This window comes from Scatophagus argus, chromosome 14 (assembly GCF_020382885.2).
Source record: "Scatophagus argus isolate fScaArg1 chromosome 14, fScaArg1.pri, whole genome shotgun sequence".
In the NCBI taxonomy this organism is placed as follows: domain Eukaryota; kingdom Metazoa; phylum Chordata; class Actinopteri; family Scatophagidae; genus Scatophagus; species Scatophagus argus.
In genome coordinates, this window is record NC_058506.1 from 7016315 (window position 1) to 7036143 (window position 19829).

Below are 19829 nucleotides of genomic sequence, written 5' to 3' on the forward strand. Positions count from 1 at the left end.
AAGAAACGTAGGCAGGAAACAGCGCCAACTCAACAGCACTACGCGCATTTGTTTTAGTGCGTGAAGTATTTTGCTGCGCACAGTTAGGGTCTGAAAATTCTCACTGTTCTTGAATTATACAAATAGATTGAATTCTAAAAGAAAAACACTCTCTTATTATGGTGTTTGACCAAAATGAGTTTGCTCCTTCTATCAGTCTATCATTCAAGAGAATGCGGTATAAACAAGCAATATTAACATTAACATAAATAGGCAATTGTAAAAAAAATATGAAATGTAGAAAACAGTAAAATATAACACTAAGCTTTGGGCCTGCTGCCTGGTAATTAGTCCGATCTTTACAGTATCATACAATTAGCTTTGGCTACGCAGTGTAAACACAAGATTCTATAGCTGCAGCTTTAGGTCTCAAAATTGTAAAATAAAAACAGTGTTATAAGGTTTGCCCAGTATACCCAGATAATCAACATTTAAATTCAATATTGAATTAATAATCAGTCTTTGCATTAGTCCAGATTCCAGAGTTGTCACTAAACCTTTACTGAGCATTGTCTTGTATTATATTTCCCTGTGCCTATGTCCAGGGGCAGTGCATCCGTATAATTGTCTGGACTGGTCCCCACAGAGGCTGTTATTTTATTTTGTACGGACTCATATGAAAGGATGTTCATTAGGGACGTGGTTATATTTTCTGAGCTGCAGTTTACAACATTATTAGTGTTTATCAAATACAATAAATACTGTAGTGGTATTTCACACAGCTCTAGAAGTGGCTGCAAGACCTAAAGACACACGGCACGAAAAACAGAAGTGAACACAAGTGTACCTTCCTGCTGCTCCCGCAATTCAGTTTCATGGCCTAAAGTTGTAACACTGACACCCATTTTGATAAGAGGCGCCCTTGTGTAATTTGAGGGACCCTACACATCTTGCACCAGCTTATTTATCTAGGTTTCCCCTTTGATTTGTGATGAAATTCTACATTTTCTTAAGAACATACAAAGAATTAATGCATGCACACACACTTCTGTGTGTATGTGTGTGTTTACAAGAAGAACAAAACTGTAAAAGTAAAAGTCCAGTCAATTTACGAATTTTCATGTTTATTCTTATGGCTTAGAATTCATTTTCTGTTTGTGAGATTTAACAAATCTGTTCCAAACCAAGACATGAGAGACCAGAGGCTGTGATATCACACTAATGTACCACACAGCAAAGAGCTGCTCCACAGACAGCAAAAAGAACAGTGATGAATATTTTAGTGCTTAAACTATTTCATCCCAGTCAGGTTTCAGTTACGGCAGTGCTTTCCAACCCACCACGACTCACAGAAAACCGTATTCTGACTGTACCTGCACATCAGTGTGACGTCACAGATCTGACTTGGACAGAGGAGGCAGGGCCAAATGTGGACGTACACAGATGGAGCTGTCCTCAGAATCATTCCAAAGTTGACATTCAGTAGTATTTCCCCGCAAGGTTATCTCAAAATTTCTCATCCCAGAATTTCATTAGAATGGCCCAGCAACTTGCATCTCAGTCTTTCTTGTATAAATTCATGCCTGTGAGTGAGATCAAAAAGGTTGTACCACACAAATATTTTACTGTCTTCATCTCAGAGTTACACCTTGATCACCTGTCACCTGTGCCAACAAACATATTGGTTTCATATTTGTTCTGATTAATTATTCAGCAAATTAGTTTTGAGGGCACTTCTTAATGAATTCCAAAATGTATACACATTTTTTACAATACTTGCTTTTTTTTTTCTTTACATTTTTTGACAACACACTGATTTGACCACAAGAAGCAAAGCAGCAGGTGAAAATGTATACAAATTTCAAACAAACAAACTTCTTTCTTTTCCCTCAAACTTAAGTTCCAGCACAGATGGAAAGACAGGCACACATACCATATAAGACCCACAAAATGTTACCAAATTGTTTGACTTTCTACAGGAGGCTTTAGATGGACTCTCAACAATAAGCGGGCAAGTGACAGCCACATCAGCACAAAGGTACAGGGGTCACTGTAACAGTGAAACCAACACATGACATTTGAAGTATGCCATATCTGTCAACCACTCAATGCATGACACAAATATATCAGTCCTTATGGCCAAATTCCCATAACAAATCTGACAAATGTTTGGATGAATCAAAACTTTTGCAAAGGCATGCATTTATTTTGGAGGGGAAAAAAACAGTTCAGCTGGTTGAACAATAGCTCTTTGCTGGTGGGGAGCAGCTTCGTAATGTGGGAGCATCAATATCTGTAACAGACTAATTTTCGAGACAGGAATGAGAGGGATGTCTTTTATGTCCAAGTCTGTCACATGAGTCACGTTGTATTGTGCTGAAAGTCCACTCCCTTCATTCAAGTCATTTGGGGCATTCTGACTGTATCCAGGCCAAAGCTGGACAAGATGAGAAGAGGAGGAGAGACTGGAGGTATTGCACATATGCATCCACACACACCCCACTCACACCAAGCCCTCTGATTTTCCGTCTCTTCCTGTCCTACATCACGTTTTCAAACAGCTGCATGGATCTCATCATGGTTTCATCCTGCAGACAGAGAAACAATCAGAGCAGAATGATGTAATTAAAAAGCAATGTACTGTACCTCTATATAGTGTTTATAGTATGTATTGTAATGTATTGTCAGCCCTGCTGCATAAGCAGTATGAAGACAGCAGTTTCCAGATATAACATCATTTTTTTGTGCACATTATGCAGTGAGTTCAGTTTAACAACGCAGGGATGTTTCTGATTGTTTGACACTTGAGGTCTATACTCTGTGATGTTCAAGCGTATTTTATCTCTTTGTGTATGGCCTCATTTGCACTTACCAATATAAATATAAGGTACATTTGTGCATTTATCTATTCAAATTTACAAATTGTACAAAAATGTCATTGTTATATACATAGATGCTTGTCTAGAATTCTTTGATTTTCATGTACTTATGTTTTGCAAAATTGTAAACGTACATGTCACAAAGAAATCTAAGCTAAGGATCAGCTGCTTGCCATCAGAAATTTAAATCGCATCTCATGGTCTTCATTGTGGTTAACAGTTCCAAAAACCTACTAAATGCACCTCTGTGCTTAAACATGTACTGTATATTTATATAAACCTGATACATTTGTTTGGGAACATCTTTGACTTCAGGTAGATTTATGGCCTTTATAATCTTTTTCTTTATTCTACCCACTTTGGCACATGTGGTTTAATATTTTTTACATGTTTTGTATATTTTCCTATAATTACATATAGAAATCGACAACTCAGATGTTGGACAATACATACCTCTTGGCAGGCTATAATAAACTCCTCTAAAGTCACCACTCCATCCTTGTTTTTATCCATTTTCTGTGAGAAAACAATGTAATATAGTCAACATCAAATAGAATCCCAATATCTAGTAATTGTTGTGGGAATATGTTCATACATTAATCGTGAGCTTAAGTTGCAACAAACTTGGCGTACAGAAACTGTGGAAAAATCTTCCCACTATAAAACACTATAGAACGCAATATGGACAGTTTTAAGGAAAATGTAAAACTGCAACGTTGTTATAGGCACCACATGGACTGTCCTCGCTAATGATGCAAAACTTTACAAGCCTTATCCAGAAATGTAGTATATCCATAGTGTCTTGATAAAACCATAGAACTTCATCTGGGAAGCTGCTAGGATGCTGTGTAGACTCATTGGGTTTTAAATCACCTTTCAGCTGAAATGTTGACTTCTCACTCTTATTTGTGTTAGTCTTATGTATTAAAAATTAACCTGAAAAAAGGCATCCACATGTTGCTGTGGGACGTCTCCTGTCAGTGCAGGATAGGTGTACCTGCCCATCATGTCATAAATGGCTCTCACAATCTCAGTCATTTCCTGAAACAGGAAAGGATTCACAGTGTGGTGACACATATACTTTAGATGACACACAAATATTGTATACATAATTGTGTACACTGTGACAGCACAGTCTCACCTCTCTGTTAATGTATCCATCTCTGTTAATGTCATAAAGGTGAAACGTCCACTCAAGCTTTTCTCTCAATGTTCCTCGCAGTAGTATAGACAAACCCATTACAAAGTCCTGGCAGCAATAGGACAGAAGGCATACTCAAATTTAAATAAAATAATGAGTTATACTCTATATGAAATGCAATTCTGGAGGATTTTTCTTTACCTTAAACTTAATGGAGCCATTGTTTGCAGTGTCAAATGCATTGAAAAGATAATGAGCGTACATGCTTGCATCTGCAACACAAAAAATGAATGTGTAAGGCTCAGAAAGCTTCAGAAAGCTTCAGAAAGCTATGAAAGACATATGGAGACATGACACTTTACCTCCATGAGGGAAGAACTGTGCGTAAATGTGTTTAAACGTCTCCTCATTTACAACACCGCTTGGACATTCCTGTGGAAAAAAAAAAAAGATTTGTTGACAATTGCAAAGTTTTCAGTTTGGGTTGCATGGTTGCATACTAGGCCTGCAGCTAAAGATATTTTCAGGAAAATTACAGTGCTGATGATTAACTATAATGATAATAAATATAAATTTGTCCATTGCATTAGTTTTTAACCCAGTACTAACAAAGCTAACAATGTCCTTATGTTCTATGTACAGTGTCTAAGCTGTTAGCATGTGTCTTGTTCAAATAGAAATGATTTGCTGCATACCATTACTGCTAAATTGGAAAATGTTATCTTTTGGAATTAGGGTTATCTTAACTTTTAATGTATCTGGAACATATCCTCAATCTACTAAAGTAATCTAATATTAAAGTCAGGAAAGGTGTGAATACATTCTTGAAACCACGATAGAGGATCTGCAGCTCCTGTTTGGTGAAGTTAGTTTGGGCTTCGAGTTGCTCAAGACCCTCTGGCCTGTGACACACCATCGTCATCTCGAGCTCATCATCGGTTTTATCTTCAAAGAAGAGAAAGAGAAAGAAAGAAATGAACTTATCATCATGTCAAGACTTCAACAACAAACATATACCCTCCCCAGTCTTTAGCAAAAAGAAGCAAAGGGACAACTCAGTGAATCTTGAAAATGTTAAGTTTGCAAGAAACATATCAAAAATTTGATTAGACAGCAGAAAAGAGTGCTCACGAAGCAGAATGATAAAGCAGATAATATATAGGTAAAAAAAAAAGTGAAAAAGATGTATTTGAGAAGAGCTAAATGTACTTTCCCCTCAGGAGCTCAGGGATTTCATTAATGGCGACACTGTGCTCAGTATCAGGGGCTGTGGAGATGGATGGTGGTTAATGATGTGAAGAGCCATGATTCTGCAGCAGGAAAGTGTTTGTCACTATGCCTGTCTCCAGCTACAGGCAAACACTAACATTCAGTGGACACAATCCACTCACCAACGAGTTCTCAAACACAAGCAAATATCCAAGAGAAAACAACCACAAGAAGTGTTCTCTGGAAGTCTTTATTGCTTTCGCTTGCGGTGGCAGACCCTTAGAAAACAATGAAACCTAAAGTAGATGAATTTCACACACCTATAGCTTTATTGGAGGGCATATTTACACATGGCATTCTCTGTAGCTTGCATGGTTACTTTTATATCTCAACTGGTCCCCAAATTATAAGCATGTGTTGCTTTTCTGGAGACCAAATGATATTTTGTGCTGTATCCTTTAACTGATTTTTTTTAACACATTAAATCCAGCTAAAATCAACAATGAGTGTTGTCCAGCAAGCAATGACTTGAAAATGTTAACATGTATGCACACATGTGAGTCCAAACCCGCTTTGTTCTGTAGCTGTGTCAGCATCAATTGTCTCAATCAGCCTCTAAGAAAAGGAGATTAAAATTAATTTAATACTACTGCTTTTCGAATAGCCCTGATGACTCATTCATTTCTTACTCAAAAGTAGTGTCAAGGCTAATCCTCAACACTGATTATAGTCATAATACGCCATAATCTGCCAGAGGCTATCCTTATATTATTCTAAGAATTTATATAAAGTATCCTTTTGGTCATCCACTCTTGAGCAATTCAAAAATCAACCATGTGTGACAACAATATGAAAGTAAGCTCTAGCTACATTTGTTTCTTTGTATTAAAGGCCCATGGAAATAAAGAGTCAGTAATAACAAAAGGTAACATGATGTGAGTTGAGTGTTCAAATGATGAGTGCTCGAGGGAGAGTTTAGGTTAAATGATTTTCTGTTTGGAAGAAAAATCCAAGTATAGATGGATAGATAGATAGATAGATAGATAGATAGATAGATAGATAGATAGACAGATAGATAGATATACTTTACTGATCCCAGGCTGGGAAATTGCAGAAAGTATGTTCTAGGTCAGATTTGTAACAGTTGGAAATGGGACACCTCACCTTGATTTTCGTATACAAGAATAAATGTTTTTGCATTTATCTTTGAATCAGCTTCTTTTGGATCCAGTTTGTTATTTATTTATTAGATTTTAGTTTCAGTACATGCAAAAAGGTCTCAGCTATCAGTAAACTGCTTGCAGCCACGCACATGCGTTCATTGAGATCAAACACATTCTCAAGGCTTCCAAACATGTAGATTACATACATTATTTATCAACCTGCCCTGTTAGGGTCCTGGTACTTCAGTAATGTGAACTTACAAATTCAAAAGAGATCTTCCTCATGCATGGAGAACTATTAGGAGAACTCAGATGCCAGCTAAGCAATTTATTGTGACATTAGCGTGCTCTGAGATAAATTTGCCCTACACCTTGAGGATTTTTGTTTTTTCAACTGAATGCTGAACTGGTGTGTAATATTTCAAATATTTACTGTCAGTTATCAGGTGAACATACAGCATGTGTTTATATGTATTGCTTTGCCTCAGCCTTCTTACTGATTTATAAAAAGGTGTCGCACACAATTTGTACATGCATGACAACAAACAGCTAAAGGTGTTGTTTTGTTGTACTTTATTCTTTGTGCCAGGGTGCCTTTGCTTTCCTCCACATGCGATAGTGTGATCAGAAACAGATGAAATGAAATGAGGGTGAGAAAAGGAAAAGGATAGAGGTGTTGATTAGGAGGGGTGAGACATTGGGAAGAGAGAAAGGAGGAGGTGGCAGAGTGTGAAGGAAAAAGGTGAGAGAAAGAGAACAACACATGGCAGATCAGGATTAGACAATATGCTGAGAGAACACTAAAAAAGAAAAATGGAATTCAGTTAAAGACTTTTTGAATTTGAGGCTTGCTAGTAATGACTAGATTTTGATAGTCTAGGGCTGAAAACACTTATTAAGAATAAAAATCTTACCAGAGGAGAAAATTATCGCATTAGCGGATTACAAACAAGGCAGAATGCGGAGGGCTTTCTACCAATATTCCTTGCACCGATGCTTCAATGCAAGACAGGAGTCTCGATGGAAATGGTGCAACAGCTGCGCTGCACATAAACGTGCATCATCATGTACTGAATGAAGGAAATGATGAAGGTAAGTAGAGGCATGTGTCAGATGGTAATTTTACAGATAGACAGCAGCTCTGTCATACTGATAATAATGACAACTGCTGCAGAAGCTTTGGCCTAGCAGTGTTTACATACACCAACTGTTTGAGTCACTGGTTGTTAAAGTGATGCAGGCCCAAGTGTAGCTTGGACTGTTCACAACATGTTGGATCTTCTGGTTATGTAGGGGGCACTCGCAAGGTAGCCCAAAATGAATGGCGCCTTATGGAGCTGTAGCCCCTGCGATTGACTGGCGTCCAGTCCAGGGTGTACTCTGCCTCTCGCCCGTAGTTAGCTGGGATAGGCTCCAGCTCCCCGTGACCCTAATGGACAAGCGATATATAGAAAATGAATGAATGATTGAATTATTTATGTATTACACACCAGTTTATGGCATTCGCCATTTTGGTTTCACGCATCAATCGAGGGCTAATTCTGTTTTTGTTGTTGTTTTTTGTTCGAAAGTCTGCGGTAGCTATTGTTAGGTAAATGCTTACAGACTATAAAACATAAAACTGAAACCGGATTATTGTGGTTATGTTCACCTAATGATAATTGAAGTTAACCTATTGTAACATAACATTGGTAATTGTAAATTTTTAACCAACCAATCAGCACACATTGGCAGAATGCTAGCTCTTTGTGGCAAAACCATCTGCTCTGTAAGAAAAACAAATGGCCATAAATATTTTTCTTTTCAATCTTTATCTGTAATAAATACTGTATTTGCAAGCACTAAATTAAAGTATGGGCGTCTTTGTCTAGAAGTAGATGCAATCAATTATTTTAGCCACTTTGCTCCACCCACTCCCTTTCATTGAGAACTACTTCGCAAGTGCCTTCTAGAAGGGCTGTGCTTGTAACCTCACAGTGATGAAAAAACTCCAGGACATTACTGTATCCATCCAAGAGTAAAGAGATATCACATTTTTATTAATGAATTTAAGAGGTACTGGTGCCATAGGAGCCCCACTGGTATTGGTCTTGAGAGTGGTATCAGTCTTTTCCAACTACTTCATCACACAGAGGGTTATTTCAGAATGACCAATAACAGTTCCTTTCTAATTTGTTTTATTCTTACATTCTTCAAATATTCTGTGACCTTGAGTTCTGGCAAACCAGACACTCCAGACATATCCACCATACTGGTGACATATACTGTGGAATGTTTGTACTGGTCCCTGGTGATATAAGCAACAAGTCCTTAAGACAAGAAATATCAGGCATATTTTAAGAAAATATTTTGGCTCATTGTACACATACAGTATATTCACCTTATGATCAGTGATCTACAACATACTATTGTATGTATTTTCTGATTGCGACTCATTTAGATTTGCATCCTGCTCTGACCTGCCTCTTTGCTCTAATTCATGTGCTGCTGTGATTACTTATTTTCCCTCCTGAGGATTAATAAGGTCTTATCTGTCTTGTCTTATCTCATATAGCTCATATAGCATGACTGGAAACACAAGACAAACTTTACCATTTATCTCAAAGGCTTTTATCAAAACAAGGACAAATGATTCCATCTTGTCTGCACAAAAACTAAGTCCAAGCATCACCTTTGTGTTATGGGATATTGCATCCAATACCAGAGAGCAATGGCTTTGTTTGCCACCACATGTATTACATCTGTATTTCTTGCTACTATAAATCCATCATTCATCCTTGCTCAGAATTGTTCACACTCTTCTATTATAGCCCTACAACCCAGTCTCCATGACAACGAGGATCTCAAGCATAAGGCTGGGAAGAGGTATGATATGTGAGCTGCGTGTTAACTCACATCCTTTTGCCTGAGCCCTCCAGCTCTCCCCTTTTTTCTGTCATTCTTTTGCTCGCTCACTCACTTACTCACACACTATTAATGGACATACACACAAACATGCACAACACACACGCACACGTGATCATTGAGTCAGGGGCAGTGATTTTGCGTTTCGATATTTTCAAGGACATCCCGCTTCATGGTATACTGGATATATCTCTCCATCATCTCTCCATCATGGGCACAGTGTTATGCCTCACACCCCACACCTCATGTCGTTCAATCCCTCCGAATTCTGCTGTCACTTCTTCAAGTGAATATTTAGTAAAATAATACTTTTATATTAACACTTGTGTAAATAGCATAGCTGCAATTGTCTAATGCACTTAAGTGTATATGACATTTTGTGCCATTTGGTTACATATAAGTAACATTCGGTAAATACATCAGGCAGTCTATTCTTGCTATTTTCTGACTGACTTCCTTGCTCAATAATTTATAGTCACTCCACAGAAATATGGCAATTATAGAAATGTTAAATTGCTTATGTTAAATGTGCATGTGTTCAATGCATAGAAAATAACATTCAGAAAATAACGTTTTCTTTCTAAGGTTATTTCTCTCTGCTGTCAGTTTAGTCGAGCCCTCTGTTGCTCTTTGTCTTTACTCCATCTTTTTCTCACTAATGTTGACGTACCTCTGGAAGGTCTCCTCTGCTTGGTTTGCATGGTCAACGTGCCCACCACAGCACCCATGTTGTCACCGTGGAAACCAGCCTGGTCAAACAAGCCAATAGTCCTCTATTTATTTCACGGTCTTGTCAGCCTGTCGTTCTGTCTTAATCTGTCTCCACAGCTGTGTATCTTAAAGGGGCTTTGCCCCTGTTGTTTCCTCTCTCGCCGGTTTCAGATCTGTCACTGAGGGACGACTCTCTTCTCTGAGCTGATTCGGATCTCTTTCTCCAAACACACACACAAGCTGCTCCTGCCTTTCTGCGCCACTCCCTCGTTCTGTGCCTCATTCTACTCATCTGTCAGCCTTTCCCCCCTCATTGTAGCTCCCTGCCTCCTCATGGCCTCATGTTATTGTGGTATGCTGGTAAGCAATGATCTACTCAGTAATAACACCACTGACAAGTGAATGGTAGCAGGTGAAGGTCATGTATTTAAATCTATCAGATCTTCACACACACACACATACACACAAAGAGAGATACAGTGGTTAATGATGACTTCAGTTCAAAAGCACTTCAAATGAACACCCTTGTCCCTGATTCATTGTTTGTACCATAATGAGCCAGTAGATATATGTTAGCTGTGAAGCCCGCTTGTGTGTGTTTGTGTGTTAATTCACCACAGTAAAATGGTTATACCTTATACTCTCTCTTTCACTCTCATTACAAATCTATGGACAACAGAAAATGATTTTTTTTTCCTGTGAAGAACATTAGAGTGTTTAATGATGTCAATTAATATTCATGGAGCAGTTTCAATTTAAGAAAATGAGACTGTGTGCGCTGGGAAAAGGAAAATGGAAAGGAGTCGCATTTGTTTTCCTGTAAGTGTTTCGCATTAAAACTCAACCAGCTTTGCTGGAACCAGCAGTAAATGTTTCTTATATTTTAAGTGCTCTCTGTATTTAAACAGTATCATTCACTGCAGTAAAAGGCATCTAATGGGTAAGAATCTCTTAGAAAAGATATTGCTGTAGTCTGTTGTGGGATTTGATATGTTATCTGACAGTGATTCTCTGCAGGACTCATCCGAAGATCTAGATTCACAATTATATAATCAAAGGAAGGACGTTTAAAAAGCCATTGCTTGGCTCTGTGTGAGGTCCATATAATGTGAAGGGATGGAGTGAAGCACAAAACATGCGAATGTCTTTAAATATCCCACTGGCTGCAAACTAGAAAAAAATGACTCTGTATATGTTTGTGTGTGTGTGTATGTGTAGGTTGGGAGCTTTCTTGGTTTAAAAAATTCATGGTCTGCCATTTTTTTTCAATGCTGCTTCAGCTTTCAGAAAAAAAAGCACTACAGATCCTAAATTTGGTGGTCTTAAATCCACTCACTGTTTATTCTCACAGTTACATAAGCCTTGAATACCTGTCTTTTCTCTGCTCTGTCTATGCACTGTTTGAATAACTGAGGACAGCACAGAACTAAGCAGGCAACTGGTATTCAAATAAAGTGTGTGTGAGAAAGAGTGAGAGTGAATATGCGTGTGGTTTGCTGAGGGCAGTCCTCTGATTGCTCAGGTAGAGCTGAGATAAGAACTTAACATGCAAGTCATGCATAATTCTGATATATGTTCACCTCTCTCACGCTGCATGGCCTACCTTTTGCTTACAGTCCTTTGCCTTTTTGCATTCAAATTTGCTCCATTCAAATACTGTCATACTAAAATAAAGATGTTATCTATTCACCTTCACAGACACTCAGGCCTTTCATGCAGTGATTTTCCTGCATTTTACTATCAAATATTCATTACTCTTACTATCTGGAAAAATCAGCACAATCACTTCATCTCAGACCGGGAAGCATAAAAAAAAGTTCCCCACATGCACACACACACTTGCAGATAGAGAATTAAGTATTCAGATTACTATAAGTAACTGCTGTAATCCCCATGACAGATGTTTGCCATCTGGAGCTGCTTTCTGCACCATATCTCTCTGTACCAAGGACACCGCACTGCAGTTTCACTTTATCTCTTTAACATCTTTTAACCAGTTCATGATCTACTCAGGTTCAGCTCAGCACCACCGACAGGGAGGTGAAAAAAGTTGAAAGATCAGTAGAAATAAAAATGCTTTTTTTTAAAATCGAGATTAATCACATGATTTCCAATATAAACAACAGATTCATGAGGGATGGCTTTCGTTTTCACTGACTTGTTTGCTTTCATTTCTGAGCTCATCACTCTTTCAATCTCCCACTGCTTTCATCTTTCACTCTTTAATTCATGAAAAGACACAAACTCATAGACTGTAAATGTGATAAAAAAAACAAACAAACATGTTTTTCATAAACATAAAAATAAATATATATTTTAAAACACAAAAAACACTTGACCCGAGAGAAATTGCAGTGTCTGTTTTGGTGTGAGATGGCAGTTTGGGTTATCGAGTCTCATTAAGTGAAAACTCCTATCAGTGAATTATTTCGTCCCTTCTGCTCTCTTCTTCTTAACATTCCTCTGTCCCCTGCACTCTCCACATTAGAACTGTAGTGTGCTTTAAGAGTTGATATACAACATGAGCAAAAATTAACAGTATAACAACATATATACAGAATATATAGTATCCGACTACGGTGCATGCATGTTATTTTAGATTCGTTTTCTATCCTGCTTATCCATCAGGGTCGCGGGGGGGAGGAGGGGGCTGGAGCCTATGACACCTGACTATGGGTGAGAGGCAGGGTTCACCCTGGACTGGTCGCCTATCAATCACAGGGCTGGTGGCACAGAAAGACAACCACACACTCACACAATCACACCTAGGGGCAATGTACAGTAGCCAATTAGTCTAATGTGTGTGTTTTTGGGATTGTGGGAGGTACCCAGGGAGTACCTGGAGAAAACCCACGCAGGCACAGGGAGAACATGCAAACTCTACACAGAAGGGCCCAGACCGGGATTCGAACCCTCTTGCTATGAGGCGACAGTGCTAACCACTGCACCACCGTGCTGCCCTGCATGTTATTCAAATATATAAATTGAAAATTTAATTGTAGTGATTTATCAACTTACTGAGCTACTTTCTGTTTGATAGCTTCAGCTGAGAAATGGAAAATAATAAAAACAAATATTTACTATTTTGGTAAAAGGGACATTATTTTGGGTATTTGGAATGTATATTTGAGCCAAATATTTATTAAAACCTTCTAAAAATATCAGTAAGAGGTTTTTGAAGATGTAACTTTCCACTTCAAAAACAGGAATAGAGTAATACAAATAATAATACAAATCTCTTGTAAAAACCACCACCGTGATGGAGATACAAGTCAGCAGATACACAAATGTAATTAGCTTTCACTCACATAAATATGATGGTGACTGTGCTGTATTAACAGCTCAGAGCTAATGAAAGTCATAACTTCATTGTTAATCTAAGGGTGTCTTCTGTTAGCATATAGCCCATAGCACTCACTCCTTCTGAGCATATTGTAGTGTTACTCTTTGACCAACAGATGGCAGCAGAGTGCAACATTCGTTCATCCGGTCAGCAGCTTGGCTCGCCACTGCAAACATGCTTTGCTTATGACTAAATACAAAGAGATCAAAAAATTGTAGGGAGAACATATAGTATCCCACTACAGTACTACACATCACCAACCATCACCATACTCTGCATTGCACCAAATCCTGATTTGTCTATTAAGAATGAGTTCTTTATGTAAACACAGGATAGTAAAACAATGCAGCGGGAGAGAATTAAGTTGGTGAATGAAACACAGAGGAGGCAAGAGATAAAAATAAATCTAGATGAAGACAGTTACATAAAAGTATGTAGTGAGGTGCTGTAAAAAATTAAAAGCAGAGACACACACTGTCAGCTTCCATCCACTGTTTTTAGAGCCACAGAAGAAGAGAGAGGGAGAATCAGATGAGAGGGAAGAAGGAAAGGAAAGAGATTTTGAGGAAATGGTTCACAAATGCAGGGCAATGCTGTTAATTCTGCCATAGGTTTTGGTCACAGTAGAAACATATCTGGCAGTACACTGGCCAGAGATTTGAACTGGTCTCTGCAGTGTGGGATGATGAGACTCTTGCTGCAAGGTTATATGTGTAAAGGACACAAATGTGACTTGTAATAGCTAGAGACAAGTGCAGCATGGGGCTGGGTACACTCCTGCTCTGTCCAATAGGACTCTATGTGAAAAATGTTGTAATCAAAAGAAAGTGTATTGCCTATTATAATAACATGACTGTTTAGAGCGAGACACTGATCAGTAGCTACTGTGGCTACAAAAGATAATTATGGAATAATGAATGCTAAACTACTATTCTCGCAGAGGCCTAGAGACGAGTTGGACTCGAGTCAAAATTTTCAACTCGAATAAGCCAGAAAATTACAGAGAAAGAAGCAGCAACTCTCAATGCCATTTGACATTTTAAGTTGCACAAAGAGTAGTGAATCAAGGCTCTGCTGTTAAAATGGCACATTATGACTCATTTAGAACTCAGAACTCAAAGTTTAGATCTTTGGATTTGACTGGAGACTTGTCAGCCTTGAGTTGTAACTTGATTTGTGACTTGAGTACAAAGACTTGAGACTTACTTGTGACTATATATGTAACAGTGGCCTAAGAGGAGAGGAGTCATACAGTCAGTGAAGTGACTCTGCATTCCTTTGTACTGCAATATTTATCTCATTTGCTATCACTGATCAAAGATCATTAACCACACGACATTCACATTTTAATATTAAATGATCAGTTTCAGTTTAAATTAACACCTGGCATGCCGGACTGTCACATGTGAAAATGTTAATAATTGGGTTATTGATAATAGTGTTGAGGTTAATTTCTCAGTGGCAATGAGAAGTTGTTGCTCTTGTCTGAACCTAAATAAGTTACTAATTTCTTTATTATGAAATTTCACTATGCAGAGTGCCTGGTTTCATTTAGGGATGCTACTAACAATGTGTCTGGCTTGTATTTGTCTTTGAATCATGGATTGGAAAAGAGCAATTTTAATTTTTAAACTAAACATAGAGGATGGTTAGCATGGGTGTGGGTGTATTTTTAGGAAAATAGAGCAAGCCGAAAGACGGAAATAGTCCAAATGTTGAATCAACCAACCACTGATCGGACTTTACTGCTCTGTCCTGTTGTGTTTATTGTGTATCATGTAAATACTCATTAGCAGCCTGTGTAATGTAAGTCTACTGTAGTCATACACTCATACACATTAACTATTCATAGTTAGCACTGACAGCTATTGGTGGTTTCTTACATCTTACAGATTACAACAAAACCATTCTTAAAAGCAGAACTATGTGACACAAAGGTTTTAAGTGCAGTATAAAAGTATACACACTTGAAATACAGCAGCCACAAGGGACCTAAGACTAACAGCAAGAGTCATTCAGCTTAGAGCCTCAGGCATATCACCAGCCCTGTTTCTGCAACTCTGACACTGCAGCTCGCAATGTTGAAAGGTCTGAAAATGAATAAACATGGTGCGTTTGTAAGTAGAGCACAGTAAAGGTTAACAGGCGTAGTTACGTTTCATGTCGCTTTTTATAGGTATAACTGTGTGCAGGCAAAGATGCATAAAAGCCAAACTACAGGATATACGTGCTGGAGACAAGGGATTTAACATTCTTCAGGCTAGCTGACACGGTTGCGTGTGTGAAGCTGAATATGCATGTGTGTGCATATTTTCACGTCTTCTTCCATGCATACAATAGCATGCAGGTCTTCTGCACAATATATGGAGCGGAGATGATTCCTTGAGACAGGATTATGAGCAAATTATAAAGATCAACGCTTTCTATTCTGTTGCTTGAAAATGTCTTGCACTGTATTGTTTTCCGTGTTGCCGACCACTGTCACGTGACTTTGACATTTAGAACCCAACACGATAGTTTTGCAAACTCTAAATGAAGCTGTATTTGGTTGACAGTATACTCAAAATGTGTATTTTTGGACAGATTAAAGCTGCAAAACACACACACACAAAAAAAAAAAAACTGCCCCCATTGAGAAAACACAAACTTGAAAATTGGTGTCATGCATTAAAAGACAGATCTTCACTGATCTCATTCGCACTATTACTTGTCTCACTTGCACTTTTCTTCATTTGTACAACTCTGCAATAGTGCTGTAAATACTGTTACCATCTGGTCCCTGTTCACTGGTTATATCTTTTATTCTGGTTGTTTTTATATTTATATAGTGTTGTTTTTATATTTATAGCATTAGTATTGTAGGTTTTGGGCTTATACCGGGACCAGGGAAACTAATTTCGTTCCACCTCATGTTTCTACATGTGTGAAATGACAATAAAGCTCCTTGAATCCTTGAATCCTTGAATATATGGTCTAACAGTGCAAAACCACCACAACTAAGCCTGTAATCCGATACTCATGCAGGTTTCAGTTTGACACTTTAATTCTTTTGGTGTTTTTGTACTAGACTGTGTTTTATTTGACAAGTGTTAACTGTTGGTGTGTCCACCCCTTTTAAGCCTGTGTATAATGAGAAGCCGATTTTGCATAATTCACACTTTGAAGTACACATACATTAGAAGTGATGAGAGGCACTTAATTAACTCAGTGGCACTTATGGAACTGAATGTAGACATGGTCTCTTTGCTGCTCAGTGCACAGACATCCTAACCTTGAGTGACAAATAGGGCAGTGCCTTGTTCGATCAGTAAGGCACAAAAGAACATTTGGGGAAAAGCAGCGAACACACACAGAGGCACAATGTCAAGGGACTAGATGTTCAGTGGAATTCACAGTCCATTTAATTAACTACTCAGGACACAGAGGGCAAAATAAATAGCAGCTACAAATAGTGGCAGCTGGGGACTCAGGAAAGGGAGGGAAAGAATCTTAGTGAAAATCACACAGTTGTTGCCTCTGCATGCAGGAAAATATTTAAATGTCATTTTTTCCCCACATTACTACTTTACTCGAGTAATTAGTTCAGGCCATTGAAGATTAGCATATTCCTTTGTTATATTTAAGGATGGATAGTCCACGGTCTCTTTTAGTCACCAGAGATATGTAACTGCAGAGCATGGCCTAAATTGTCAAGCCATAACCAGCAAGCTAGTCTGTGAGAGTTTGGTCAGTTTATCAGTTTGAAGGTGAGACAGAGGGGCGGCACAGCAGTGTGGTGGTTTGTGCTGTCGCCTCACAGCAATTGGGTTCCTTCTGTGTTCTGAGTCTGCATGTTCTCCCTGTGCCTGCGTGGGTTTTCTCCTGGTACTCCGGCTTCCTCCCACAGTCCCAAAAACATGCACGTTAGGTTAGCCATGAGACTGGCTGACGACCAGTCCAGGATGTACCCCGCCTCTCGCCCGTACTCAGCTGGGATAGGCTGAAAGACTTGACATGCCAAAGATATATTCAGACAACCCATTTTATTTGGGATTTTTCCTGACATTGCCGCCTGATGTGATTATAGCATTTTCTGCATGTGTTCACTCTGTCAAGTTCACTTCCCTGTGAGAAATCCGTTCCTGGCAGTAGATGTGCTTGCAAACAACTACAAAGTAAGAGTCTACGACTGTGACTACATATGAATTGAAGGAGACAAATGGTGGCAAAATAAATTCCTATGCTTGAGATTTATTGCCAGCAGTGAGAGTTTAAATGAGGTCTACACCTACAATTATTTTATATGTCATATTTGTATTCAGAGCAGAGGATTTGTCAGATGTGAGAGCAGATCAGCGTGTTTCTTCACTTCTGATCGATGAGCCAGCATTTGCGTTTTGCTATTAAGGTTTCAACCAAAGGATAATGGGAGAGAGAGGCAGGGCTTCTAACGTGAACATGATCAACATGACAAGAGTTTGAGAGTGTATTGTAACTGTTAGCCAAGGGGGTTGTATGAATGACGCATACATGACCTCTTCTTTCAGCTCTTACAAAGCTCACACCGGAAAACCAAGAGAGACCTAACACACTGCAAGGCAAACTCAGCAATGCCTTTTAAACAACCTCAGTGGCAGAAAACAAATCTGTATTATCAACAAAATAAACCAGACAACACTCTCTGATTCACAGAGCTCCTGATTCATCTGTTCACCCTCAGTGTTACTCCCCCTTGGCATGATGGAAATCTGTATAGTAAATAGAAAATGCTTATATGTTTGTTGGGAAGCTAAATGTATTAAAAAGTGTGCTGGTGGTAGAAATAGATATATCAAAATAAAAAAAATATATACAACTGATAATATTGAATAGCCTCTGGACATTTTATCTGTAAGTCAAATTAAAGTCAGATCTGTAACAGTAATGCAACGTCACTTCTCAGACTTCATTTTATTTGATCCTTTTTTAAAAGCCCACAAGAGGTGAAAACAATCTTGAGCAAAAGGGGCAAAAAAAGAAACTTTTGTGAATAATTTTATGTGACAGAAATATCTTGGTGACTGATCCTTAGGATGGGAGACTGGATCAGTCACTATAACTGACAGCAATACACCCACAGTTACACTATATCACACTATTTCAGTGAACAAAACACAACAAACGTTAATTCTTAGAAATATTAGCAGTTCAGCTATGCAGCTCCTATTGCTTGCATTCAAATCGGGAACTATGATGCATTTCCATGTCAAACTGTGTTACATCTGAGCACAAGTGCATCACCAAATAGTAGGTAATGTTGTATTTATATGGCTGAAACCCTTACAGACTTAGACCCACAAGGCAAGGACTCAGTGTTTTGCTCAAGGACACTATGACAGGACATATGCTGTTGAATAGCCAACACTACCACTACAGACTGTTGTCAAATATCAGCCTTGACCACATGGCAATTTATATCACAGAATATCAGAAATCGGTAGTGGCATGTAAATGGATTATATTTGGAAAAGAAAACAAGATATAATTCCATTCATTATAGTTTTAAAGCTGTCAAAAATGCATTGTATGAAAACACCACTGGATTATCCAGATGCCAACCCTATTTAAAAATGTCTAAATATCTGGTGGAGCCTTTCACAGAACCACATTGTATCTAATCAGGTAGACAAGACATGTCATGAGCAGTGTAAATGCACATTAAAGTGAAAGATCTAATGGTATCTGCATTAGAGTTAAAAACGCCACTGTACCTTTTGTGAGGGTTCCTGACACCAATCTCTGAAGGGATTGGATTAATTTGAGCACCCCCTGCCTGCAGCGGCTGGTACAGCCAGCCATCCTGAGGTAGAGGCAGGGGCCAGTGGGGCCGGGGCGTCTCCACAGAAACGTTTCTTCCAATATATCTCACAAAAAAAGAAATGTTTGATCTCCACAGTGTCCCTTTAGGAGATGTTGCTATAGTGTGGAGAGTGATCTCAATTGCCAAGGGAATCTTCTTCAGTACTTTTTGCGATGTGACATCTTAGGAGGATTCTTGTGAAGAAAAAAGTGAGAACTGACATAAAGAAAAAAAATCATCTGCCAAATTAAGCTTGAAGTTTAGGTTAAAAACAAAACAAATCTCTACCATACAGTTATTACACCTGAGTACTGGTTAAGCACTATGTGGTGATGTTTAGAGGCAGGTGCTAAAATGCTAGAATTGCCAAAAAAAGTCACATGGGCAGAAATGTTGATTGCAAATACAAATCCAGATCTGTATGTCAAACTTTTAGACAAGCAAAGTTATGTTCCACAGGCCAACGTGAGGCGGAAGATAAATTATTGAATGGACTCCAAAAGTAGCATGGGGTGAGCAGTGCACTCTGGAAGTTGTGTTCGTCCAAGAAAAAAAGCAGACAACCTCATCCGGTTCTTCTCACCTCGTCTCCGGATTTGTCTGCTCACTCTTTTCCTCTTCTCCTCTTTGTCTTGTCTTCTGTCTCGTGGTGTTGTGAGGCAGCACTTTCTTCGCAGCACTT

At 38.6% G+C, this 19829-nt stretch overlaps 1 protein-coding gene across 2 annotated transcripts; it reads right to left on the reverse strand.

Annotated features, from left to right (window-relative positions):
• Nucleotides 1-1096: 1096 nt before the first annotated feature.
• On the reverse strand, nt 1097-19372 carry kcnip1b (Kv channel interacting protein 1 b). 2 transcript variants are annotated; one of them, XM_046411668.1, is made up of 8 exons: nt 19059-19372; nt 4820-4944; nt 4362-4431; nt 4201-4271; nt 4000-4107; nt 3795-3899; nt 3312-3374; nt 1097-2567 (listed from the first exon to the last, which is right to left on the reverse strand). In XM_046411668.1, exons 1-8 carry the CDS (start codon nt 19144-19146, stop codon nt 2520-2522), a joined length of 678 nt encoding a protein of 225 aa, XP_046267624.1. In that variant the 5' UTR covers nt 19147-19372; the 3' UTR covers nt 1097-2519. The 2 variants fall into 2 exon arrangements, with proteins under 2 accessions (XP_046267624.1, XP_046267625.1); XM_046411669.1 differs by lacking the exon at nt 19059-19372 and adding an exon at nt 9946-10420.
• Nucleotides 19373-19829: the final 457 nt, after the last annotated feature.

Excerpts from the sequence above, each read along its gene's own strand:
- kcnip1b (XM_046411668.1), bottom strand. The coding sequence starts at position 19,146 with ATGGCTGGCTGTACCAGCCGCTGCAGGCAGGGGGTGCTCAAATTAATC. Across the intron at positions 3,900-3,999 it reads ATGGATACATTAACAGAGAG|GAAATGACTGAGATTGTGAG; the intron begins GTGAGACTGTGC and ends TTCCTGTTTCAG. Across the intron at positions 3,375-3,794 it reads ATGTGGATGCCTTTTTTCAG|AAAATGGATAAAAACAAGGA; the intron begins GTTAATTTTTAA and ends GTTTTCTCACAG.